At 36.8% G+C, this 27,925-nt stretch overlaps 5 protein-coding genes across 15 annotated transcripts in view; 4 read left to right on the forward strand and 1 right to left on the reverse strand.

Annotated features, from left to right (window-relative positions):
• The window catches only part of LOC113672391 (phospholipid-transporting ATPase IF), a 28,250-nt gene extending 22,127 nt beyond the window's left edge, over positions 1-6,123 (forward strand). For 5 of the 11 annotated variants that reach the window (XR_016187389.1, XM_089208613.1, XM_089208611.1 and 2 more), the window contains one exon: positions 797-1,257. Coding sequence is in view for 9 of the 11 variants with exons in the window: in XM_089208613.1 (XP_089064739.1) it covers positions 797-946 (150 nt within the window). In the remaining 2 variants the exon portion in view is untranslated. Of the gene's footprint in view, positions 1-796; positions 1,258-1,706; positions 1,784-2,229; positions 3,238-4,609 lie in introns of those variants that run through there. The other 6 variants (XM_089208618.1, XM_089208617.1, XM_089208616.1 and 3 more) reach the window with 4 other exon arrangements.
• Positions 6,124-7,109: 986 nt separating this feature from the next.
• On the forward strand, positions 7,110-10,949 carry LOC113672377 (anion exchange protein 3). Its single transcript, XM_027188657.2, is given in 4 exon segments — positions 7,110-7,329; positions 7,332-7,789; positions 8,157-8,544; positions 8,933-10,949. Coding segments are annotated over 4 exon segments (2,802 nt in total). The 5' UTR covers positions 7,110-7,242; the 3' UTR covers positions 10,802-10,949.
• An 805-nt stretch (positions 10,950-11,754) lies between these two features.
• Positions 11,755-22,522, reverse strand: LOC113672392 (conserved oligomeric Golgi complex subunit 8). Its single transcript, XM_027188675.2, has 11 exons — positions 22,426-22,522; positions 21,744-21,815; positions 21,081-21,205; positions 20,390-20,493; positions 20,240-20,306; positions 16,927-17,184; positions 16,382-16,606; positions 15,374-15,573; positions 13,960-14,044; positions 13,178-13,362; positions 11,755-12,828 (listed from the first exon to the last, which is right to left on the reverse strand). The coding sequence occupies exons 1-11, from the start codon at positions 22,517-22,519 to the stop codon at positions 12,411-12,413; spliced, it is 1,833 nt and encodes a 610-aa protein (XP_027044476.2). The 5' UTR covers positions 22,520-22,522; the 3' UTR covers positions 11,755-12,410.
• On the forward strand, positions 19,085-19,908 carry LOC149044082 (uncharacterized). The gene has a single exon (XM_089209972.1). The coding sequence runs from the start codon at positions 19,225-19,227 to the stop codon at positions 19,906-19,908; it is 684 nt and encodes a 227-aa protein (XP_089066098.1). The 5' UTR covers positions 19,085-19,224.
• A 58-nt stretch (positions 22,523-22,580) lies between the features above and the next one.
• LOC113672398 (programmed cell death protein 10) lies at positions 22,581-27,871 on the forward strand. The gene is made up of 9 exons (XM_027188682.2): positions 22,581-22,723; positions 23,320-23,376; positions 24,022-24,079; positions 24,465-24,524; positions 25,200-25,256; positions 25,547-25,616; positions 25,962-26,055; positions 26,347-26,429; positions 27,123-27,871. Exons 1-9 carry the CDS (start codon positions 22,646-22,648, stop codon positions 27,208-27,210), a joined length of 645 nt encoding a protein of 214 aa, XP_027044483.1. The 5' UTR covers positions 22,581-22,645; the 3' UTR covers positions 27,211-27,871.
• The last annotated feature ends 54 nt before the right edge of the window (positions 27,872-27,925 follow it).

Here is a 27,925-nt window from a genome sequence, read left to right on the forward strand (position 1 = left end):
CCTTGCGGTGAAGTCCGTATCATGCTTCATCATAAAAGGCGCTAATGACCCGAAAAACTCATTCTTTCTCATCCAGACACACATGAACAGTTTCTCAGTTCTGTTTGTTGTCCTCCTTTAAAAAAACCCGCTACTGCAACTGAAAATCTGTCAACAATTCGCACATTCTGAATGGGATGATACAACTGTAAACTAATCTGCAAATACCACTTCGTTAAAACTTGATATGTAACATAAAGTTTATTGCAAAACCAAAAAAGATGATGGTTTTCTTTTCGTTGGTTCACTTAAACCGATCAGTTGTCCGCAACCTAAAAATTAAACCAGCCAGTTAGGCAGGTAAATCGGCACCAATGTCAACTGCTCAAATGTGAACAGTCGTGTCATTTGCCTGGAGACTTTCTGTTTCAAGCTATTTTCATTCGTATCAAAACATCATTTAAGTTCATGGACGGATCGTACAATATTTTCTTTTGTCGAACCAAACCGTTGTTCAATGTGCGTGGTCTGACGTGTATCTCATTGGATAACATCAATCTCGGACAACACATCAATGCAGGTAGAGTTCTTTTCCAGCTTTTAGTAGTCTTTCACGTTAAAGGAAAACGCACTAGGTGTAGTGAATAATTAACTAATACTTTTCCCTTTTTTACACATCTTTCAACGATGTAAATTTGATCTGAAACCTGTGGCCATCGACCGCGCGTAATTGCACCTGAAATCACTACATTGAGTTGCACATAGTTCTCTATCACATTTAGCGCTTTTTTTCTTAGTTCAAGATCTTTGTTTTCAGGTTGATACCGGAAGACAGGATAGGGCGGTACTTACAAGCAGTGTGGATGTTGGCACAGTATCGTCTGTGGCACCAGAGTTCTCTACTGAAAGCGACGTGTCATTGATCGCATTTACTAGTAGCAATACTTCAGATTTGCAGCAAGTTTAAGAACTTTTTGAGCTAGTTATTGGATTATTTTTCAGTTAATTTTACAATTTAGTGAATTTAGACTGTTTTAATGATAAATTAATCGTACGAAATTGTGTGAGTTAAAATCTAGATCGGTGCTTTCTTGAGTAAATAAGATACTAAAAATAATTTTAAAATATAGTGAGATGATATGAAGATGAAATAGCTCAAGAAATTACATAGAATATCTAAATTTGTAGAAGATGATCACTCGTGAATATAACTTTGTCTTTGTTCAGAAAGTACTTAAACATTACAAAGAGAATTTTGAAAATAAACTTTAGAATGAATTGAGTACTTATTCTGTTAGTTTGGACGACATACCCTAGGGAAGGTTGACGTGCTCAAATTGGTATTATTCTAAACCACTCCTACTTTTTTTTACTTTTCACATTTAAAATGAGACAGTTGTTATGGTCAACCGAAACGAAGATTCTTGTCAGTGCCATTGACATGTAAACCCCAGAATTATATGAGTTTCGTTTGCATAGCACTTCTTAAGAGGGTTTTAGCTTTTTTTTTTCTTTTCAGTGCGACCTCTTTCTTTTAGAAAGTGGTTGATAGAGAGGTTACACAATATATAATGCAATCAGCATTTTACTTTTCATTCCTATTTCCTCTGCGTTTTTTTTTTTTTGCTTTATTTCGTTTTGCTTGCTTCTGTTTGGGTATTTTTTTAAATTTGCACTTCTGTTGTAATGACGTTGCTTTTGTGTAACTGATCATTCTTTCTATCAAGGCGCAGGGCCAAAGACGAGCTGTTGTCAGTAATTACTTTAATGCAATATGTCCTGAGGAGAGTATCCGGGACAACTAGTAAGTCGAGCATGGCAGCTGATGAAACCAGCGAAATAATTGGTTATCTATTGCTTTACTTCACCGTCTATTTGTACATTCAAGAGGTACATTAATGCAAGTGCTGCGCTTTGGCCCTGCCCTCTAACAAGCAGGATCTACTCTTTGGCTCTTTCATCTATTAGTAGAGCTGATTTGCTAATCATTAATCATTTGGTTTTGGTTACTTTTCTTTTTTTTTTTTTTTAAGAAAAAAACAACCACGAACACTCTTTTTCACTGAATGTCCTACCGAATAAATTGTTTTTCTCTGTGAATCTATCTGATGTCTACATGAGCACCATCACCCAGAATTTTTATAACCGTTGTGATGTGTTAAGTGTCTGTGTTCGTGTGTAAGTTGCACTTTTTATTTAGGTGAGTTCTTCGCGTTTTCCGATAATTCAAATCTCTCACTTTATTTGTAGGTGAGAGTGATTCATTCTCTGGAGACGTGGCTGTAGCTGCTGCTGCTTCTCAGCTGCTGTTCTTCTTCTCACTGTGGATATCCTTACCTTTCACTGGAGTGCAGTCATCTTTCACTCATATATTTTCTCTTAGTTGCCGTTTTAACTTTGTTTTCAAAACAAAGTTAAAACAGTTTGCTCTAGCGAAGGAACGTATTTCTTTTGATTTCTTTAAACAACTTCCCACGATCCCAGTAGGATAAATGCAACTGATCCATTCTCTTTCGTTTCCTCAATCAGGAACATAATTCTCAACTCGAAGCTCTTCTTCCTTGACTTTCTCTTTTCTTCTTTTTCATTTTGAATGAGACGAGAAAACCAGATGCAGACAGGTTAAGGGGTCAGTTTTTTATTTAAGTAGTTATTAGTTAGCTTGTGAGCTCTGAAACATATTGAAAATTTGCAATGAAAATGCCGTTGATCATAACAACAAGTAGGCAGACTCAGATGAACCAATCAGGTTTGTCTAAAATCACGCAAAGAAGGTTACTTCGTCCTGAAAAGTGAGGAGAGATAGATGGCAAATTTTACTTACTTTCAAACAGATACGATGAAACATTGAGAGTAACTAGGGATCTTCTCATTGTACGATCAATGTTTCTTTTGTCGATTTGAGGCTAGAAACAAAATAACTAGGAACGACGAAATCTGGTGTTGGTGCACAATTTCACTTGTTTTTAACCAGTTTTTAGTGTAACGTAATTTGTGAGGTGATGTAAATTTTTTTCAACTGTTATGATGCCACAGTTGACGAAAATTATTGTACTTAAGTCTAAAATCTGAATAGAGAAACGTCATTATTTATGGTTCAAATAAAATGTTTCTGAATGTAAGAAACGCATCCATTTATTTTTAGTAGTTGAAGGCTATTCGTGTAACATTTGCAGAATTTAACCTAATTCTTTTACACGCTTCCAATAGGTCGAGTACTATAATAAGCTTGTGAATAAACATGAAAGTTTCACCTGACCCTATGACTTTGAGTTCCTCTCTTGTTTATCCACACTACGGTGTTAACTACAGCACAAATCACATCTTAACAAGACATGCTCCAGCATTTGCATCAGGACTATATTGGGTTTAGCAGGGTTTCACTAAAAGCCGGTTATCGGTGGGCAACCTCCCCCCCCCCTCACTCTATAAAGACTCTTATCACCGTCTTCCAAGCACAGCCACCGAGGGAAACACTGTTCAGTGTCGCCGAACAGTATTTCAACAATGTTGAGTGAAATACTCGTCGTAACTTCAACCAATCTTTATTACTCTTATTCAACTTTCTTAAATCCAGCACTTGAGGTTAATGACTACAATTTCCCTTTTTTCGGCAAAGGTTGGTATTCTAGGAATGACGAAACATTCAGAGTGAAACAAAGCAATTGCACGGGTGCGGATCTTTTCCCCCTCTCGCTTTAGTTACTCTCCCCATTCTTTCCTCTGCTCCCCCCTCCCCCTCACCCTCTCTCCTTCCCCGTCTTTGGTAATGGAAAGTAGTAAAGTAATCGGAAAGTAGGAAGTAATCGACACGTAAAGTTTAAGACTTGTTTGTTTTAAAGAAATTAAAGTTTCTCAGAATCAGACGTGATGGTCGATTTTCTCGAAGGAAAGTCATGAATGTGTGTTGTTAGAATCATTTGATTATAAATGTAAAATTAAGACACCAACTAAATTGCAAAGCTGGAACCTCCCGAATGCAATGTAAATTAGCAATTGTTTACCGACGTGTAGATGAGTAGTGATGGATATCTACCTTTTCCCACCGACTCTGAGGTGAACAATTTTTATTGTATACACCTCGCATGCTGAATAAGCTTCGAAAACTGACTTCACTTTCGTCAATTTTTGACATATGGTTGGTCATTAAAATTTTCAGGCTCACTCGCCACTAGAATGTTTCTTTCCACAAAAAAATCCAGTCTTCCTTTCCTGTGAATAGGCAAAATTTCTTAATGCTCCTGCTCAAGTGCCTGTGTACTATTTCTCAATGTGGTTTTCGCATCTCTTTGAGACATTTTGTAACCCCACCCCTGACGCTGCTGAACGTTAGATGTCTGTTCTCTCCCTTCGATAGACTTTAATTTTTCACCCTAGATTTTGAGGTTGGAAAACTGAAATAACTCACCATTTAATGCCGTCAAACCAGGCTTCGTTGCAGTTTTTGTATTTTATGTAACAAAATAGAAAATACGTCATTAACAGCAACGAGACGAAAAGTAATTTTGTGTTTCTTCGCCTGCTCAGTAGTGTAAGGTGCTTTGCTAATCACCTTCCAGTAAGCCAATCGACGTGTGTCAAAAGATAAATGCCAATAAGCTAATTATTATTTTTTCTTTGTCTTTCTCAGGCTGATCGTTGTCCAGCAAACAAACACAAAAAGAGTTCAGTGGCTAACTGTAGTGAAACAAGCAACAACAAAACATGTGAATCAATGGTGATACTCGACTATGAGCAGGGAAGTACTGTCACGCTCACCAGTGTGAAGCAGTAACCAGCTGCTGGTTACTTTTTGTCAACTGTACTTCAAACGCAGCCGCTTTTCGCGTAAATCCACCAGCCGAGCGAGAGCTTGGTCTAGTGTTCATGGGAAGGGAGGACGATCACATATTAGAACCTTACATACACGTCATATTTACTTCTTAAGCAAAGGTTTTCACCGAAAACATGAAGTTAGGTAGCTAATTTTACTTAAAAGCAGCTACACTCATGTTGATCAGTCTAATCGAATAAAAGTGCAATAAAGCCTTAGTTCCTAGAGCACCGATAGTTTTTTAAATAAATTGATTCGCACTTAGGAAAAAAACATTAAGTAGGTAATTTCATCTTTTATTACACCCATTTTGAAATCATTGGTGGTCCCTGTAATGTGATTGGCTCTAATTGATGCAATTTACTCACGAATCACACCAATTTTTGCTTGAAATCGCATCTTTTTCTCAGCTAATGAGGAGGCTACACTAAAAACACAACCACCAATCAGATTTCAAGGCTTGTTTAAAGTAACCAATCAAATTGCAGGAAAATGAATGACAAAGAGTATATCATGTGGCAAATTTTGCAACTTTTGTTTCCAAACTTTTACTTTTTCCCCCCAAAAATGGATGAATTAATTTCAGACCGGCTCAGTACTGCATCAATAAAATATTTGAACTTACCAAGTACTGTATTTGGGCGATTTCAAAATGGATGTAACAAAGTGGTAATTGAACCTCGTGTCGTGCAATTTTGGTCTGAAATCATACTTGTGATTTCAAATCACGCGTATGATTTCCGCCCAAATTGCATTCCACTCAGTTCAATTTCCACTATTAATATGCTCCAAATCTTCGTCACAGTAAACGTTTGACAAGTTTTAGAGGAGTTCTAGATTACACCAACAAAGTAAGGTTCTGTATAAAACAGTGAAAACTTCGAAGGTGGCTGAAATTAGATTTTGAAGTTAAGTATTGCTAACCCACACTTTATCCAACTGGTTTCCTTTATATCTCCTTCTACCTTCTTTTTATTTGTTATTCACACCCTTCCCTCTATAGAGCAAAACTTTTACCGGACTCAACATTGCAAGGCCGTGAATTGTTGTAAATCTTGATAACTAGGATCGCGTTTGAATTATAGGTATCAACAAGAAAGGATAAGGCCATCATTGATGTTGGAATATGTATGTGAACGAAAACAACAACTTGGCTTTCCATTTATTTATAAAATACAAATATTGATGAACCGATAAGAATAATAGGGATTGTATTTATATAACTTAATTAGAAAATAGCTGCATTTTTTATACATATTCCCTTCAAAATGAGGTAAACACTGTTAAAAAACATAATTAAAGCAAAGTTGAATCATTAAAGCCCTGTTTTGTCAATTTATGGCGTACAATCAGTTTTGTGTCCGCATACACGCTTACGAAATATCAAGGGGCAAGTTAATCAAGGTTACTCAAAAATTGCTCGTTTACTCGTAAACAATAAATAGAAAGAAGAGATTGTAAGAAAGCTGATTTCGGAAAGTCACTCTACGCTTTCGGCCAATCATAAAAGAGGTAGTGTGTTGAATGTGTTTGATTTGAATTATTGATACTAAAATTAATATCCAACAAGCCAGGGAAATTTTCCAAGTATAAAAAATCCTCACTTGAAGTCTGCAAGTTCGGTTTTTGTTTTCAACTGAAGTATCGTAAACTAGTTAATAGGAGACGGAAATCTCCAAATTGAATTCATTAAGAATTCTCAAAGGGACTTTGCCTGGTGAAGTCAAAAGCGTATTTTGAAAGATTTTGGGCTTTAATTGATGCTTTTTTTTAAGTGATTCGAGTCTTCTTTGGCATATGGGCTCTTCATTTGGACTTCCAAAATTTCTATCTCGATTAAGATTGAAGGTAGACAACCTCCCTATGTTGAAAGTCGCAAACCCGTGTTGCGCCTGCTCTACATCTCATTGCATGTTATTAATTCAATGTGTGGTGTTAACATATAGAGGCATGTAACTTACATACAGAGTCACGTTGCGCGCGCAGGGCGCTCGCTGAGCCCTTCTAATATAACTAAAGAAAACCAATAAGATCCCGGAAATCTTGTCAGATGATGTACAGTCAATTAACTGTGATGCCCAATCACTGAAATTTTTATAAACCTCAGGTGTTTCTTTAAAGTCGTATGATAATTTGTACTCTTAGAGAATTTCTCGGTCCTACACGGTGAAGAGAAACATAAAGCGCATTTACTGAATACTTCCCGAACCCACCTTTACCCCGTTATAGACCCATTTATTTGTAATCGTTCGTTTTATTCTGTTGTAAGAAGCATACCTTTATGTGGATTCAAACACTGGAAATGTTGCCGCGTGAAATTTAGTTTTTACTTAAGTCAAACGTCGTGAAAAGAAATTAATGACGTCATAAATGCTGAAAGTAAACCCGCGTTGTGATAAATAACGTTGATTGGCGGCAAGAGTTATGTAGACCACATACACTGTTCTAACATGAACTCAACCGAAAATATTCCGATTGATCAATCTATTTGTTCCCTGTACGAAGGATTTGTGGAATTGGAGGAACTAGTTAGCTGTCGGATAATGAACTCATTTGGAAAGAACGAGCGCGGTGGATTAAGCTCGAAGAAGACGTAGATGAATGTGCCGAGCGATGGGGGAAGCCTCATGTTCCGTGTTTGACATATCGGAGCCTAAGGGAGGTTGAAACGAATCTACAAAATGGAGTGTGTTTGTTGGATCTCAATAGAGATACTCTACCTTCCATTTGTGATGCAATTATTGGTGAAGTCAAGGCGCAGAAAAAGTTGGAAGATGAAGAATGTCTCGTAGTGAAAACTCTTCTAATGACAAGACATGAACGTCACCACCATCATAAAGGTGGAAAACGAGTTAAGAACTTCGCCAGGCGCCTGTCACGGATCACGCCTAATGGACAGCGCTCCAGGACGCATTGTAATTCACATTCTCACTCACCAAATGTTTTGGAAGATGTCCACAGTTCAGGAGAAAGATACGAGGATTGGCACCAAGCTAAGTGGGTGACCCTTTACATTTTTACTGATAAGTACTTAATTACCTGCCTGAGGGTGACAGTAAGTTTTTCCCAAAAACCCTGACGGTAAAGGAGAACAAAACTTACCGTTCTCCTTTGAGCCAGTCATTAAGCGTGCTGTTACACTTCCCAAGATGAAATTTTCCGCTGTTTCAAGGTTCACAGCCTGATCGCGTTTGAGTGGAATTCTTCTTTTGGAGTTAGATATTTGGACGGAGTACTTGATTTAATCTGCATTCACTTGTGTTCTTGTGAAATTTCCTATTGCATGGATTCTAAGGCTAGAATTTATCGACTTAAAAGGCAAATGTTGATTATTTATTTATACGATGATCCCTCTTGATTTCAGGACGCAGCCAAATCCTAAACGAAACGTGTCAAATGATTTTCCAGCAGACGTAGCAGTGAGTTTCAGCCATGATCCTGTAGAGGAGTTCGTCGATCAGTTTGAGGATCACAAAGAAAAGTCAGATTTGAGAGGGAAACTTCCGACAAATTCTCAAGCAACCACTGTTTTGGTTGGGGCTCATAATAGCTTGACTTGTACCGTCAGTGCTTTTGTCAGACTCGCCACCGGTTGTGAACTGGGTAACTTAGCTGAAGTACAGATTCCTATAAGGTTTATGTTTATACTGTTGGGACCTGAAGATGACGGGATTGGTTATCATGAGGTCGGGCGTTCTTTTGCAACTCTTATGGCAGATAAACTCTTCCTGCAATCTGCTTATATGGCGAAGGTAAATTGTGCATCAAATCTTTCTCAATCCCTAGTCGATCAGCCTTCCTTTCTGTGTAATCTTATATTTACGAGAATTCAAGCCCGATGAGTTAAAAAATTATCATGTAACCATAAATCAGTATCATAAGTTTTATGATAAAAATTGGTTACTCGTCAGTTGATCGCGATCCTCAGTAACACGTCATGTAAGTTATGGGAGTTGGAGACTTCTGCATAGCAGTTGGCAAGTTAGGAAAGAATCACTACTCGAAAATCACGGTGTGACTATGAAAAACTTATTTTTATCCAATAGATTTGTTTTTCAAAGTGGTTACAGGCTAGTTCACCAACCATTAAGTGATGTTGACTCGAACGGAAACTGAAAAAATTTATTATCGATGTTTTAGCGTCAACAGGATCTCCTTGATTCTCTATTCAGCTTTATGGGAGACAGCCTTATAATTCCTCCAGGAGATTGGGATCGAAATCTTCTGAATCAAACAGTACCAATCTTAGCCACTCAGGCTAAGGAATTAGCCTTTAGGAGACGAAGAGGAGGAATTCAAAGCAAGGACAAGCCAAACAACGAAACAATTGGCGAGGTTATTCAAGAAAATGAAGTGTGTGATGACCCTTTGTCTAGGACGGGAAAATTTTGTGGTGGACTTATACGAGATTTCAAAAGGCGACTTCCTTTCTACCCGAGTGATTTCAAAGATGCTTTGGACGTACATTGTCTACCGACAATTATCTTTGTGTACTTCGCTTGCCTTGCTCCTGCAATCACCTTCGGCGGTTTGTTGAGTGAGAAAACCAACGCATGGATGGGAGTTTCAGAGATGATATTTGCAACAGCATTATCAGGAGTTCTATTTGGCCTCTTTGCAGGACAGCCATTGATCATAACAGGGGCTACGGGTCCATTACTTGTGTTCGAGAAAAGCGTATTTCAGTTAAGCGAGCGATTTGAGGTGGAATTCCTCCCTTGGCGAGCTTGGGTTGGAATATGGGTGATGGTGATATGTTTTATCATTGTTGCAGTTGAAGGATGTTTTCTCATCAAATATTTTACACGTTTTACAGAAGAAATATTCGCCCTAATGATATCTATCATTTTTCTTTATGATGCGTTTAATTATGTTGGACATGTCTTTGATATGTATCCCTTGAATGCAGACATCGCGACCTATCTGTTGGTTCCATCAAATTCGACTTATCACAGGGAAGGAAACCCTACAGAATATCAGTCAACAGCAAATACAGCTCTGCTCACCACCGTTTTAATGCTGGGAACCTTCTTTGTCGCTTACTCTTTGAGAAAGTTACGTCACAGTCATTTCTTCGGACCCAGAGCTCGTCGCATAGTCAGTGATTTTGGAGTTTTCATTGCTATTGTTTCCATGGTGACAGTTGGTTGGTTGACAAAGGGTGTGTACACACAAAACCTGTCAGTTCCGGATGGTTTTTCTGTGCCCTCACCAAACAGAAACAGCTGGCTTATTAACCCCATGGGAGAACAACAACATATCAGTGCCGGCGCCATTTTTGGAGCTTTCATTCCCGCAGTTCTTGTCAGTATCTTGATTTTCATGGAAATTGAATTCACCGGTATTATTCTAGACTAAAAAGAACACAAATTGAAAAAAGGCGTGGGTTACAACCTGGATCTCTTCGTCCTTGGACTGTTAGTGGGTCTTTGCTCAGTTCTGGGCCTTCCATGGATGTGTGCCACCCCTGTTCATACATTGTCTCACTTTCATTCCCTGACAGTGCTCAGTACTAACAATGCCCCGGGGGAACATCCTCATTTGGTACAAGTCAAAGAACAACGTCTCACCAACATTGTGATTCACCTTCTGATCGGGTTCACTGTTCTTCTTTCGCCAGTGATGCGTCTTATTCCTATCGCTGTTCTGTTTGGAGTGTTTATTTTCCTGGGCGTGTCATCATTATCACACATTCAGCTGGTCGAGCGAATCAAGTTACTTTTCATCCCTGCTTCTCACCATCCTGTTAAAAAATTCGTGATGAATGTGAAAACGAGAAAAATGCACCTGTTCACTATTGTGCAAGTGTGTTGTGTATGCGCGCTTGTGGCCATGAAGCTCACTGTTGTTGCCCCAGCATTTCCTTTCTTTATTATCTGCATGATACCTCTTCGTAAGCTTCTAGAGCGGTTTTTCACCAGTGTAGAGCTAGAGGCGTTAGATACTGAAGTTGAGGATGTCTATGACAGTGACATGGATGAATATGACTCGATACATTTTCCTTTCTAAATTTTTGTTTTAAAGAAATTTAGAAATCTCTGTAGCAGTTAATTGTATTTACCAATGGTCACTCCTAAGTTCGTAAGCGATCATAGAGCTGATAAGAATCTGATGCCTGTGATGGCTGATAAGTGATTGTGAAACAGAACTTCTAGAATTGTTTGTTGTTTTGGGGCGTAGTTCAAACTGTCTGTCATTTAAATCAATTTTCCTTGTTATTCTGTTAGCATTGTTAGCTCTGTTTGAGCGTAAACTAAGCATCGTGGAGTAAAACTGTTCCATTCTTACGTCTGCTTCATTTCTCTCTAATACACAAACTAATCACAAGGCCAACACCTCGGGGACTCTAGAAGAAGAAAGATGGTTAGTTTTGAGCTCGGTGAAGAACGAGAGAATGATGTTTTTCGTCTTGTCACAAGCGTGGGACAAAGAAAAAATTGAGTTCCTATTAGGAATCGAACCTCAGACCTTCGAATTCCGCGCTCCGATGCTCTACCACCGAGCCAAAGAGACTCTATGGCCCATTACGAAGTTCATGTATTTATAAACATGACGCTATGGACATCGCCGACCATAGCGGTATGCAGGACGCGTGTCATACATGAACTTAGTGATGGGTATTCACCATAGAGTCTCTGTGGCTCAGTGGTCGAGCAATTCGAAAGTCTGAGGTTCGATTCCTCATGGGGACTCAGAATTTTTTTCTTTGTCCCACGCTCATGACAAGTCGAAAACATCTTTTCCCCATCAACTTCCGCTCAAGCCCTCTACACTCGAGCCCGAGGTCATAGGTTGCTCGAAATTGATCTCTGAAATGAGGCCCAAAAATCACTTGCACAGGACTTTTCCACTTCTTTTGATTCTGTTTATGATCCAGGGAAAACAACATAGGATTGCAATCAAAAGCAGAAGAACCAACCAATCACAATACAGCGTTTTCGGCCCTCAAGTCGCAAGCAACATCGATTTCGGTCACTTTAATTTCACCAGATCGTAACACCCTGTGGTTTTGATTACGATTACTTCCATCGTTTTTAAACCTTGATTGATAGTTGTCTCTTTCAGAGACTCCCCTTTTAACGTTAGCGTTTTGGAAAAGAAAGTCAGAACGACGGGCTCTGATCACAGGGCACACTTTAGGGTGTCATGCCCCAAGACAGGACGATAGACCAAAGAGGAAAGACCAAAGAGAAAACATAAATTCTAGAAAAATAATCATCCCAGAAGGAAATACCAGTGATAAAACAGACGAACCTCAAGCCAGTTCCACAGTGATTGCTTGTTCGCAGAACTAAAATCCTTTCTGAGCATAGGTTATTCGACCCCAAAGCCAGTTTAAGAATGACTTTTATAAAACGAAATAAGCAAAAACAAAAAAAACCCCTTTCAACCCTGAAAATTTTTTCAATAAATAAATTTCCTTCCCTGTGTTATTAGTAATAACGATTTGTGTTGACATTTGAGTTCAAATGTCATTTCTTCAAGAGTCTTTTCCTCGGCTTCACAAGAGACTGCATTAACAACGCTCGGATCATCACTTGCTGCACTCCACTCCAGTCTACATCGATGGCTACTTTAATATTGTTATCATTGTTATCATTAATGTTATTACAATTATTTATCTCGATACGGCTTCAACTTGGGTCAAATCTTGTGTTCGCTGTACACTATCCGGGAGTTTCTCATTAACATCTTTGTTTGGTTCCACCTTTGAAAGGCTGCTTTCATTTGACTCCGAGTTTTCTTGATCCTTTCTTCGATCATATTCGCTGTTTTTAGCCTCATTTTTTTGGTGAGGAGGCTTGTCTTCTTCCTGTGTGGAGTCCTGTGGCATGACGGGTTCCAGAAGAACCAATAAGGCGTCGACATCAAGCCGCACATCAAGGAAACTACCCCCACACAGATTAGTCAAGACTGAACTCGGAAAAAATGCCTCTAAACATTCTTTCATGTAAGGCATCACTTGTTTTCCCAAAACTTGACAAAAATTGGCAAATGAGGCTCTTTCTGTCTCATTAAGAGCTGTTGCTTCAGTCCTGAAAACGATAAGAAACATTGGATCGAAAGGACACAAAATAATTAGTCGATATGAAGCTTTAACTCGAATTTTTCATTGATACTTGATTCAGTAAAAGTTCAAAACCCACCAAGAGTAACTGGAATCTTGGTGGCACTAGGACACATTTTGTTCACAATTTATGTCTACTGATAAGTTTTTGTGCTATTTCTTTCTGTTTCCAAAACCAAAATTTTCCATACGACGAAAATGACAGGAACCTCGACCTTTTGTAAATCAGTACAAATACCATAACGAATTATACCTCCAAAAAACGGCAACATAAAAACTTTCATAACCACTCTAACGATATAAACCTGTTTCCTTACCTGTGGAATGCACATGTAGATTGTATGACTGTTTTCAATGCACTGCATACACTATCAGTAACAGGCGATGCGAGGGATATTGGCGCACAATGCCTCAGATTGTTGAAAGCAGAGAGAATACTGTTAATGAATGCTGCCAATGGAGAATGCTGTAACAATTCAATAGGAGGATTGAGCTCATCAGGCTGTCAAGACAACAAAGACATCAAATAAATTCACACTCGTCTGGAAACTTCACATGTTCATCAAATTAAAAAGTTAATGAAAGTGTCTCATGTAAAGGTGACATGAATTTGGCAAAATCAACTTTGAAAACACAGCAACTTTAATCAACAGGAAAGTTCATCTCTACCTGTGCAACAGATGATGTTTTTTTTTAAGAGAACCATTGAAAATTTGGTAAGAAATCTTCATTGGAAAATTGAACATTAACGTAGTTTAAGGTTCAAGTTTGTTTGGTTGACATAATTTCACAAGGACAAAAAACCTTTTACTTATATTTAAAGAAATTGTACTATAAAAGATCTACAGCACAAAAGCTACTGGGGTACACCATTTTGAACAAAGAATTCCTGAATGAGACTCAATGTACATACACAGATGTACCTATTACACTTTGAGTATGTACTGTAAGTAATGTGCACAAAGTAACAACTTGAACTCTTGTAATCAGACCAAGCTTTACAGTGAAAGTGATCAATAGATATGATGTTTAATTATTCTAATAAATAGATGTATCACAGAAGTAACAGAGAACAGGAAACTACTATAAGTTCAAGTACCTTGGTTGCCATTGTAGAAATTATTGTGGATGTGACTGTAGAAGGTACTGGCTGTGGTGAGAATGATTTCATGGCTTTATGAAAACTAAAGGAAAAATAAACAAACTGGCTGTGAGTAGATCATTTGATGTACAAACAGATCAAGTTTTATTAATAATTTTGGCATATGTGCAATGTTCCATTCCCCATGTTGTAGCCCAGTTGCACTCATTCCAATGCAGAGTTTGAAATTCCACTGTCACTATGGTGAAATTCCACCATACATGACATACAATATCTTTTTAATTACTGGGGTCACTAATTAATCAGTTGTATTATTAGAAACAACGATTCTTAATAAATTCATATGAGTCAATTGGGCCAACTTAGATGGGAACTATTTATCCTTTCATGTGATCAGACTGGTCAATTTTGTGTAAGTATTGTGAAACATGAGACAGAAATGACATTGAAAGTACTCATATGATAAAAAATTGTTTGGCTTTGATTTTAATCCAAGCAATAATGCACTTACAAAATAAGTGAAATTCAATTTAAAATGGCTGATTTCCACAACAACTACCGTAATTTCCGGTCGATTACCCGCGGGTAATCTGTTGATTTTGCATTAAATCCGCGCCACTGCGGGTAATAGGGAGGTGCGGGTTATGTGACAATTTTAAATTCTTCTGGAAGTTGAATTGAAAAAATTTCTCACCTACCTGCGTTTCCACCTCTCAAATGAATTTTATTGTATCAAAAGTGCCACAAAGCGGCACGAAAACATGATGCCAACTCGAGTTTATTTCACGCATAATTAGTTGCGTGACAAACAAATTTTTATCGGCACGCGTGAAAACAAAACCTTGATGGTGACAAAAATAATCCAAGGATATCCGGCGCATCAGTAACAAATTTCCAGTTTTCACTAGCTTGAGCTAAAGAGAATTTTCCCGTTTTAAGGGACTTGTTAGGCCCAGTAGAACAGGAGATATCGATTTTTTTGAGAAATTGCCGACAGTAATTTTAAATCCCAAATGCATCACCAGAATGTTGAAAATAATAGGTGCGAAACTTAACTAATTTCGCGCTGAAAAAGTATTTTAACGACAAATGAACAATGGATATTGCTCATTACGCTCCTATTAAGTCGCCTTAATGTCACGTTTTCGCCACCGAAAAAGTTGAATAACAACGTGCGGGTTATCCACCGGTGCGGGTAATCCGTTGACTTTTTTTTTCGCCGTATGCAATAATCGGCCGGTGCGGGTAATCGGCCGTGCGGGTAATCGACCGGAAATTACGGTATCTCTCCTTTACCTGTCTGCCACTTTCAGATTACCTTCCACTTAACAGGCATATTTCAACAAAACACATCAATTGACATGGAGTAAGAAGGAGGACACTTTTTTCATCTCAAGGGCACTTTGAATACCTGTCAGTGGCACTATGTACTTCTGTGTTGAATGACTTCAGGGCTGCAGCATGAAAGAGAGGAGGAAGAAGACCTCTAAAGTCTGCTCCCACTCGGCTGAACGACAAACCAAAGTACATACACTGACCAAGCAGTGAGTCAAGACGGTTTCCAACCCCTTGCTCCAAGTCATTCTCTAAAGTGTTCAAGAACTGCTGCACCTTAGAAAAAATATAAAATGTTATCTTGTCAGACATACCTCTTTAAAAAGTTGACTATCTTTTAGACAAATGATGGAAGGAGCTGCATCATATATTCATTTCAGAAAAACTTTTTAATTAAGTGACTTTCTTCTGGGAGTAAGGATAATATGACAATAGAATGAACACTGGCATGCAGGTGTACTGCTTTAGTCCAGTTAAAAATAGTGCAAGTTCCTAGTTTTTTATTTTTATTTGATTCATATCACAATCCTGATGACTAAAAAAAAAGAGAAATATGTAAAATGAGGCTCAAAGACTTAAACATACAAGAAATGTTTTAGGCCATAATGCAGAAAAATTTGTCTATTTATTTGGCATTTTTCTCTCACTTTCGAAAATGTTTGACAAATTTTTCTGTCTCCAATAGCACACTAATCACAGTCTTTATACCGGATGTTGCCTCACCCAAAGGTGGTTTTCAGGCAAGTACTGTCTTTAACAACTAAAAACTTAAATCTAAAAACTAATAAAAATAATAATGGAGATAAAAACTACAGAGTCTCTTAAATTGCACTAAACTTAATAAAAGAGCTAAAAACTGCAAAGTCTCTCAAATTACAATAGCAGTTGTGAGATTGCATTTTAAAACTGCTAACAGTTTCATTGTTTCTGGTTCCTACAGGAATTTCATTCCATTCCTTAAAAACAAATAGGAAGTATATAAACCACACTGTTAGAGGTTATACAGTCTTTTTACTATTAGACACATTTGCTGCTACAATAGAGGAAAAAGAGCTATTTCTGTCACTCAATTGTTCAATCCTACCTTCTGCACTATCCAGCAATGGAACAAATTACCATAAATTGGACTGTCTTCATTTTCCATGGATAATATTGGGTCATCATCCGAGAATATAGCTCGATATTGTGTGACAATGTCAAATAAATGTACACGACTGGTTTCAATTGTCTTTGTGATGTGATAATAAGGATCATCTGAAGAAATTGATGCAAGAACACTTTGAAGCCATGTATCACGGGCTTGAAGGAACTGCAAAGAGGAAATTCTCCTTTAAATCAAACTTCAGAAGACAAGAGCACATCACGAATCTCACTATGTTCTTTATCCTACACCAAACAGAATGAGACATCCCAAACATGTACTGTACAACAAAGGTCAATGTCATGGTATAAAGATATTAACATAAATACAGTAAGGGAAAAATAGACCCACCCAAATAGACTCAGAAAAAGACTTGTTGTATCCTTGAGGATGATATTCATGACAATTTAAAGAATAAAATAAAAAGGCAATTATCTGATTCATATAAATTATGAAACATGACCAGTAATTTCAGTCTTCTCACAAACCTTGATCCTTAGTTCAGATTCTGAAAACAAATCAAGACGCCTGAGGTATCCAATCACACGCAGGCAAGCAGGAAGCTGGATGGCTGAGCGTAGCTGCTGTAACAGCTGAGAAAGCATCAGTTGAGTTGATGACTGTACAACATCAACAATGTTTTGGATAATGGGAATATTAGAAAGTTTCTTTTCTAGTCTCTGCACATAGGATGAAAGTTCTAAAGCTTCTTCATAGTAACCATTTCGTACGCATGAATCCATCAACTGTGAACATAACAATGAAATATTCATGGGTTTGTTGCAGGAAAACAGATTAAGCAACAGACCAACACTGGATGACCAATGTTTATGTAATGTTTAAAAAACAAGCAGGAGTGTTTTATCGGGTTTAAAACCACAAGGCGTAGCCAAGTGGTTTTTGACCCAATAAAACACGTGCTGCAAGTTTTTTGAACGGCTTCAAAAACATTCTTGGAAAAGCGTGTCAAGAGAGTTCATAACATTTATACTTTTGTGAACGTTAGAAATTAGCATACGAGAAAAACTGATCTGAACTGATCCAACTGATCTTGAATTCGAAGTTTCAGATGATGTATTGTTTAATATGCCTTTACCAGATTACTGTACTAATGGAATAGAGAATTTTTCCAGATGTGTATTTCACAACTGTACTATTAATTTGGTGCAAAAGTAAATTTACTGTGTGAAATTTGTTGAAAGAACATTAAATATGTTCCCACCATTTGTTGTATCAGTTTCTGTGTTGATAATTAATTAATATTCAAAGTCACGTGCAGTGTCTTTATATCTGATAAAACACCGCATACTTATAAGGATGAGGTTTATCGATATAAAGTCACTGCACGTGATGTATTATCTACCATTTAATAGGTTAATGGGCTTATGAATTATTAATGAGTTTTTGAATGTTAGTTCAAGTCAACTGTCGGCAAGGGCACAGGTACTCATTCCCCTTTCTTCTCCCAGTTGTCTCAGACAAAGAACCCTGTAAAATCACACACTTGCAATTGCACAAAGTAATTGTAAGCTTAAGTGTTGCGATAAGAAATTTTGTTAAACAAAATATTAAGGTACATGTATCTGTAGACTATGAAAAATGGAAATGGAATGTATAGAAAGCTGCAAAATTTTGTGAATCGCGAAATTAAGTCCTCAAAGTCAAATTACTATTGCAACCTAATTGAAGAAAGTAAAGGCGATTCCAGCATGGTTTGGAAAGCAGTGAATGAAGCTTCCTCATGCAACGTTAGCTCATCCATCCTGCAGTATATAATTGCAAGTGAAGTACAATATAACGACCCCAAATCCATTGCTACAGCCCTGAATGATTACTTTGCTTCTGTTGGAAGATTGCTGGCAGAAAAATTCTCTCAATCTCTTAATCATGTAAATCCTGCGAAACTCAATGTTTCTGAACCAGTGATGGTTTCTTTTGAGTTAAGAACCGTAAGCCATTCCTTTGTTTTACAACAGATTTGTGCCCTTTAGTGCAATAAGGCCATCGGGTTAGACAGAATCAGTGCCCGTTTACTGAAATGTGCTTCTCGAACTTTAACTCCATCAATTATAAAATTGTTAAATCTGTCAATTGCAACCAACAAGTTCCCTAACATCTGGAAATGTGCTAAAGTCACAGCACTTTTCAAAGCTGGGAACCATACTAGCCTGTCTGATTATCACCCTATTTCTATTTTACCAACTCTTAGTAAAATCCTAGAGAGGGCTGTGCATTATCAATTTTATCAATACCTTAACCAACATAACCTACTCAATGAAAAGAAATTCGGATTTCGGCCTAAATATTCAACAGTTAACGCTGCTTCTAGTTTGGCCAATGAAATTTTATTTAATATGGAAAGGGGTAAAACTGTGTGGAGCCGTATTCTTGGATCTTTCTAAGGCCTTTGATATGGTTGACTACACAATTTTGCTACGAAAGTTGCCATCTTTTGGGGTGACTTCTGACATGGCTAAATGGTTTGAGTCATATCTTAATGGACGAATGCAATGTACATCTTGCGGTCTGGAATTGTCTGATTATCTGTTATGCATGGCGTACCTCAGGGCAGCATATTGGGCCCTTTGTTATTTCTTATTTATATAAATGATTTGCCCACTGTCATCAAGCATTCGGAGGTAGCCCTATATGCTGATGATGCAGTGCTTTATTGCTATGACTCAAACCCAGCTGGTCTGGAGTGCGCCCTAAATGCCGACTTGCATGCTATTGCTAGCTGGTTAAATGATAACAAACTTACTCTTAATGTTGATAAGACCAAAGCTATGCTTATTGGTAGTGATTCCAAGCTTTGCAAGTTAAACAGTCTCTTGGTTTTTGTTCTTGGTAATCAACTTGATAGTGTTAGAAGCTTTAAGTATCTAGGGGTTGTATTATCCTCCAACTTTACGTGGACCGAACATGTGGCACATGTGATATCTAAAGTGAACCAGAGATTAGGTCTTTTGTGTATAATTAAGCATTTGTTGCCATATAATGCATGCCTTCTTTATTACAAAAGCCTTGTCCTTCCCATCCTTGATTATGCTGATATGGTATGGGGTGATAAGGATAACACTGTCTTAATGAACAATCTGCAGGTGTTGCAAAATAAGGCAGCAAAACTTGTTCTAGATAAACCATCGTACTCTTCTGCAACTGATGCTCTCAATCAGCTCAGCTGGTTAAATTTAAAACAACGTAGGTACTTCCATCGCTGCTTGTATGTTTATAAATGCATGAATGGAATTACATCTCACAAATTGGAATTATCTAGAAACAGCAATGTACATAGATACAACACTTGTTGCAAAGATCATCTTAAACTTTCATCAGTTAAACAGATCTGGGGTAAACAAAGAACCTGTTATCATGCCTTTAAAGACTGGAATGCCTTGGAGAGTGACTTGAAGAACTCTGGCACTATATGTCAATTTAGGAATAACTTTTTAAAATCTTTTAATCTATAGCTTACTTTTTTATTTTTTAATATCGCCAATTTTTATTTACTTTTAACAATTTAATGTTATTTTGGATTAGGACCTCTCTGTGGATCACCTACGGGTGAGAGAGCTTCCTGTTTAAATATCATCATTATATAACTGATTCAGCTAACTCCAGTGCTGGAAAAATCATCAGGTACTGTTAAGATCCTAGACTGTCTTAAATCTAAAGTTCTTTGGTCTTACATGTCAACTTTAAACTTTAAAGTCCCCCCCCGCCAATCATCACCCAAAATGCTTGAATATGCTTGTGTATGTCAGAAAACTGCAGCTAAGTCCAGGAAATCACCAAACTTACCTGTGAGATTTCCAAAATCTCTAGCAGCTGTGTATGCCGTGCTAATGTCAAGGAATTTAAGTGACGACTACAAGTGAAAAATAAAAACTAGTGTTAGTTATAATCTGAATGCTGAACAGCAGAGAAAAATTTATACCAGCACTCATTCACCTTGTGTTAATTTCTTGTGCCACCTTCATGAAATTGCTACATGTTTCAGAAAATGTTGGCAACTTGTCCAGAAGTGACTCAACATGCTCCTCCACTGACACAAACTACAATAAAGTTTCCATCAAATCAGACTTTTCCAATACTACCATTTTACTTATTACATGTATAAAAATCAACCCAATTGTCTTTACAGTACTATAATGGGGACCTCTAACCCAAAGAGGATCAAAATTTTCTGATTTGTGGATTTAAAGGTGTACACCTTTAAGCAAATAGGATTGTGCAAAATCTTCAAGAGAATGTGAAATTTAAGCTTGGATAATTACACTGTACAATTCCTAGAAGTCTTGGGAGTATTTTGAACTTCTTGGTACATCTTAATCAAGCATACACAGAGGAATGCGCATGATGCTTATGTCTATAAAAATTTTTGCTGAATGACTTTGTCCCTTAGTAACTTGAACCTTGAAATAAGTTATTTAAAACCTCAAATTGATTTCCTGACATTTTCTTGCTGCATCCCATTTATTTTAACCTCAAAAATTTGAACCCCTTGTAACTTGAAAATCATGCTTTCTTACTACTGGGACTCACTTCATAGAAATAACTATGGATATCTTTTAAGTACTTAGTACATGTACATGTCATGCACAACTCTTCTCCTCTAACACTATTAGTTCAGTTGACTTACATCATTAAAAATTTCTTTGGAGCATTCTGCAGTTTTGATGAATGTCTTGTAGTTGTTAAAGGCCAAGTGCTCAGTTTGCTCTAAGATCTGGGCCTTTTCTTCAGCAAGTCTTTCAGGTTCCCGGCCTATTGTAAAATAATTCAAGAAACTTAAAATTAAACACTTTTCCTCCCTTATAAGAATACAGCAATTTCACATGCATATTAGTTATAGGCAGGTCGCTACACAGTGCATGTCTGTTTTTTGTGACAATATTAAGATGCAAATTATTTCTTGTAGATATCTGTTTAAAACTAACATGGATATAAGATCAGGAAAGACAGGAGTAACAAATCAAATCATTTAAAAACCACAATTAAATCAAAACGTTTCTTCCAAAAATCTCTCTCTTTGCTTCCTTCTTATAATGTTGTTTTTATGGATTTGCAACAATTTTCCTTTCCTCTCTCCTGCTATTTTCCCTACCCCAATTATCACTAAGAGCTGTATAAAAGATCTCCAACAGAATTAATTGTAAAAAAAGCTTCACACATTTGTCTGCCTCTAACAATCTCATCTCCAGATCTGGGTAGGTAAATCAATCAAATAAGTGAATGGAAAGGAATGGTATTCAATAAAAATCCCTTAAAGAAGATGGATAATAATGGGCATAAAAGGTCTTACTTAATTTTTCCACACTGGAAGCACTGAGTTCTGCTAGATACAAAGAGAAATCTGGATTATCCTTCCATGCATCTGAAATAATAAAGTAAAAAGTAGAGAAGATGAACACTGATTACTTGTAGTATTGATAATTGTTTGCAATATTGATAAACATTTTCTGGTTGAAAACTTCACATGCAGCAACAGAGGAATTTTGGCCAAGTTCTCTGAATGTTTGAAACACATAATACTTTTACTTTTTTATACAATAGAACTTCTTTTTTGGATAACAATAATACAATAAATCCAGATACCGCACACAAAGTATACTCTACTTGCCATATCAGTTAAGAATCCAAAGCAGAAATTCCATTATTGTATGAAGAGTAATGGTATCATGCCTTTATTTGGCTTTATACGAAAGAACTAGTTCACATACATAATGAAGGTATCTGAAGGAATCTGATTCATGCAATATTCACTGATCTCATTCGTTAACGTACGCAAGCTTTATATACTTACTTTGACTTCCAAACGAGCTTCCAGAAGATAAACGTTTTACAAACAACATCAAAGTACATTGTTGTACGATTATCAATCTCTCCGGTGAGAACTAAGATTACCAAAGATTATATATCAAGGACGGCAAAACAGGAACGAACCACATAAGATTATTCAAGTTATTTCACTTTGTGATAATTACCTTGAAACGACTCCTGGAACAGCGTCTTGAAGAGACCATCATCCTGCTCGGAAACATCCATTCTCTTCCTTGTGCCACTTGGCAGTTGTTTCATACTTCGTGTAAGGTACTTCCAGCTAACCTCCGAAAGTGTAGCAAAGCCCCAAGGGAAGTAAATTCTTTGAACATGGCGGATGGTCAGGTGTGACGAAGAAACAGAAAGCAAAACAAAATTGGAATTATGGCCTTGGATGGCGAGGAAAGTACCCCGGTCCCAAATTTGGCTCTAGAAGCGATTGTTAAGCCTACACTCCGTGAGGTAATGCTTCAGCTTTGTGTCCTTTTTGAGTCGAGGTTTACAGAGGCTGAACTAAATATGACCTTGACTTATACGAACGTACGCTTGATTTATTTATGCCCCATACACACCAATATGTTTAATGAAACCGGGTTTAACTGAATGGAGATCAGAAAAAAAGAAATGAAAAACTTTTTCCCATTTGATTTTTTTATCAGAAACAGTTAGAACTTTTTAATTAAATCAGATCCCCTTAGAGGGACCAAACTGAATACTAGTACACACTTTTCTTTTGTCAGTGAGTGCCAGTCAATCCTGTTGACAAAAGGAAAGTTGCCTATGTGTTTGATGAACATATGCATGACAAATGTAGCAACCTTTACATTTTTAAGCATATAAGCTCCCTTTGAAAACTTTGAAATACCCATACATCAGCTGTATGTACAGTTGAATAATTATTTAGACAGATACATGTACCAGGTGTAGGTACAGTACCTTAATAGGAAGTAAACAGATTCTTGATATGGTCATAATTGGATATGTCATGGGTACTTGGTGACAAGTGACTCCAGTGCAGGTAAATGAGATCTCTTTTTTTCTTCTTTTTTGTGTTCTAGTTAGAGCCATTTTATGATGATGAAGCTGTTGAAAAGCTCCGAACTGCTTTTGCCAAGGTAACAGGTGTTGAAATTTAACAGATGATGCAGTGATCATATAAGTTATTTAATTTTTAAATATGCAAGAAAATTTTTTAACAACTTGGACCAAGTCGAGGGTTTTATTGTTTGTACACACTACACTTAATGAGATTCACATACAGCAACAGTGCTTCATTGTCAATGATTACATTGACAAAGGTCTATGCAGGTGGTAGACAAATAAAAACAATATTCTTCACAATACCATTGTTTACATTTTGATCAATTAGCAAATTGGTGTGCATACAGGATAGGTTGCTTTATCCTTGGCCTATAGCTTTCTAAAAACAACATATAAAGTTAATCCCCTATAAATTGTGGAACTGCTGGATGGCAAACACTAAATTATAAATGATTATAAGCAGTAGATTCTTTGTAAGTTTTAAGGTTTTGAAATACCATGTCTTCAAAACTAGTTGGTACACTAGGAAAAAATTTTGAAAATGGACAAAATTTGCTAGGATTTGAACAAAAATTTTCCTATCTCCATGGGATGAGTTAGTGAGGGGTGAGTTAGTTAGTGAGTTACATTGATCCATCTTTGATCTACCACCTGTAGCACAGTGTCCATGTAGACCAGGTTAAATTGCATCTTTGCAATAAATTGTATTGATTTCTTAGGTTGAGAATGATATACCAGGGATAACACAACAACTTGTTGGAGAAATTTTGAAGTCAGGTAGCCATGTGTATTTTTTTTGTGATTGATTTTTTTTGTTTAGAATCGGTAAACCAGATTATTTGTATTTTGTTATCTTTAAATTCATGCCTATCAGTAAAGAACAAGACAAACTATTCATATGTATTGAAAAATTTTAAGCAGAAAAAACATTTGAAATGCAATAAGAACATGTTTGTATTAAATAGTGTTATGAGTTGTATTAGATCAAAGAAGATTTGTAAACTTAACAAGTTGTTAAATAAAAGTGATACAAGCAAGTTAGTTGGGTATTTTAGACCATGCTTTAGTCACAGTGATTGTCATAGTGACCTCAACCAACAGATACAGCAACTTCAAATTGAATCTCATCATAAAGTCCTTCAATTATCTTTATTTCCAACAGCATCATTATCAGTGAACATGAATGAAGTTCTTCTTCTCTGTGCTGCTCAAAACAGTGAAGGTGAGTTTGGATTTTCCTTTTGTTAGCTCCTACAGGCCATCTGTTTAACTTTTAATGCGCAAGTTCTTATGTTAGCTCATTTACAATTTGATACAGTGGAGAATTTGTTTAGGAATATCTAACTGCTGGAATTGGAAAAAATATCTATGTATGTTTGATGACCTATGCCATGTATTAACCCTCTAAATGAGTTTATCTGAAGTAATCATAAGAACATGATACACTGTACTGACTATTTAAACTTTTTAAAACTTGTAGTTATAAACTGCAGTTTACATTGTAGTTGGGGATGACAGATTTAAAATTTGCCTAACTGTTTTTTCGGTATGGTAACCTTGATTTTGGTAATAATGACAATAACTTGTTAATTGATAACTGGACAATATTTGATTTGAATTTCAACAAACAAATAAAACATATGGCAGCTGCAATCTATTGTAGAATTGGCTATCAAAAGTAATACGCCATACAGGGACTCTTTTGACTCCTCTTTCATATACAAATACTGTTTAATTTCGGCCTCTTTCAAGAAATTATCTTCCACAATCTTTGGGACACACATGGGTAAATGGGTATAATACCACATCTGAAAGATTCACCTATAGTTTCCAAGATTTTTGTTGCAAAAGGAGTTCGTTAGTATTTGCTGACATTCATTACTCTGATCTTTCCCAGATTATACTTTTAAAGTCCAAGGAGAGGAATTCAATGCATTGTTGAAAAAAGCAAAAGGTAATTGTGATAATGGACTGCTACAGTGTAGTTAAGACAGACCACTTTTCCTTCAGCACTTAAATACTTAGCAACATGAGAAGGTGACATCAATGTGAGATATAGTGTTTCATAATATTAGAACTATAAATAAGAATGCAACATAGCTTTGCAAATTTATTCCCATTCTAGTTGAATCTTAATTGTTCATTGGTGTGGAAATGCATATTATGTTGACTGCTCTATAATCAAAACTTGTGTGTGTGTTGTGATGTTCATGTCTTAAACCTGATCTTGATTTTCCTTTGTAGACTTAAAGACCATATTAGCAAAAATTCCAGCTGAAATTGGCAACAGGCAAAAGTTCTTGCAGACCATTAAGTAAGAAGAAAATAGGAAAATTAGGGATATGGAATATATAATTATTTAGGTCCTAAATATAATGACATAAACATAATTTTACGTGTAAATTGATATATAAGAGAGAAGTGATGATGTCTTTTGTATGTTTTGCTGTCCAATAACCAGTTAGACTTGATTATTTGCTAAGAGATTGTGTGATCTGTAGGGAGGATGCACATGTTTTCTTACGCAACCAGAAAATAATTTTTTTCTGGTTGATAACTCTGCAATACTCTTCTTGGTTGCTACAAAGTAGTTGTGGAACACATCACTCCAGAGATAAAAAAAAGAATAACTGTTTTTGACATTTTACTTTTTACCCAGGGATATTGCTACTGCTATAAGGGACCTGCTAGATGCAGTGAATGAGGTTTTCAAGAAGTGTCAGAATGTTGGGAAGGTGGCACAATATAAAGAGGTACAGTAATTGAAAACACTTGTATGGTCATAAGCTTCAGAAGCACTTAACATGTGTGCTTTTGGTAGCATCTGACATTCCTTAAAATAAAAGAATTCTTTAAATCACAGTTCTACAGAATCTGCCATTGCAATTGACATTGCTTTTACAAAATCTTGTAGGGATGGTTATAATGTTCTTTAAAATTTCATGATACTTGTTAAAGAAAGGAATTTGACTCACCTTTGGCTATGGGCAGGCTCTCGCCTATTATTGACAGTACTCACATTGTTTTTTTTCTTTTCAATTAAGGGTCTTGAGAGGAACAAAAAGGAATTTGTTAAATATTCCAAAAACTTCAGTGATACTCTAAAGCAGTATTTTAAAGATCAAAGGTTGGTTTGAAATGGAGTTGAAGCAGTATTTATTGTTAATGGTGCCGCAAAGTCTGAGAGTTAGGCAACTAAATCTGACCACTCCATGATAAGCTTATGTTCTTATTGGTTCTCTCTGAGTACACCAGATGATGTTATCCCCGCTGTTTGGTCTTTCCTTAGCTCTTATTGTACGTTACCACATCATTCTAATCCTGGTTTTACCCAAACTTACTCAGAAATCTCACTCAGACTACAAGCTGTGCCTCTTTCCTTTGTGCAAATAGATATTGTGTTGGACTATCTGGCTTTGACTTAATCGCCTCTACTCCCGGTGATTTGCCAACTTTTCTCTTTTTCTCACTTGCGGAGACTTAGTCAAACGAGGCATACAAGGAGAAAGATAGGGGAAGTTAAATTCATGCGCGTCCAGCTCTTCTTGCCCTTTGTTTTCGAATCTTTTCCCTTCGCACTCCACATAGGCTAGGCTAAACTGGGTGTGGAGAACTTTTCGTGGTTCGAGAGGAAGGCCATTTTCTGGAAAAGGTACACCAAAACATTTACGTCTAAACGATCTCTGCTTGTAACATGATGTGTCCCTTAGCACTCGTCAGGGAAGAAGGTCTTAATACTGAGGTGCTTGTCAGTGTGTCATTGTTACTAAGTTTTGATCTGATAATTGTTCTTTTGTTTTCAATCTATATTTTTTTTTAGGTCGGAGGCAGTATATGTTAGCGCGAACAGACTCATCAACCAGACAAACCATATTTTGTATATGTTTAGATTAGCTACAAGCCCATAGATAAATTTGTAAAATATCCTCAGGACTTGCCTTTGTATTCAGCTGAGTCAATCTTAACGGGAGCGATGCCTGTTTTAATATTTATGTAAACAGAGACTGATTCTTACATGTACAAGCAAACCTAATTTTGTTGTTAGGGGCGAAAAAGACAATGGTTCACATTGAAAAGGCTGAAGAAACCATTTGTGAAACAGAATGGAATCATGGATATCTTGGAAAACATAGTGAAATTTACAAGGCGTGGAATACTTGTTTCCGCTTCAGTTTCCTCATATTCTCTTCTCGCATTTTCTCTTGTATGGATTCGGCAAATTTGGGTGATTCTCTTAACCATCTTTTTGTACTTTTCTAGAATTGTAGAATTAAATCTTTGTTTTCTAGACAACAAAATCTCATAAAATTTACTCTCGAGTTTCAAGAATGTAATACCGATGTGACAGCGATAAACGCATCAGAGATTGGCGTATATGACGCTCACCATAAGGGAATGGCCAACTTACCACCTATTACAGTTTGAACATTTTATTTTTCAGGCTTTATGTTCCTTGCTGTTACTACTTCACTGATTACTCCCAAATAAGTTAGCGAACAATTCTTATAAAGATTTCCTTAATTATTCCCCACTAATGTCTGTTTCGAAAAATAAAATAAAAAAGACAGGTCACCGTGTTTGTTTAAGAGATATAATGGGCCAAACTTACCCCAATTAAACCTG

This window comes from Pocillopora damicornis, chromosome 6 (assembly GCF_964200805.1).
Source record: "Pocillopora damicornis chromosome 6, jaPocDami1.2, whole genome shotgun sequence".
In the NCBI taxonomy this organism is placed as follows: Eukaryota; Metazoa; Cnidaria; class Anthozoa; order Scleractinia; family Pocilloporidae; genus Pocillopora; species Pocillopora damicornis.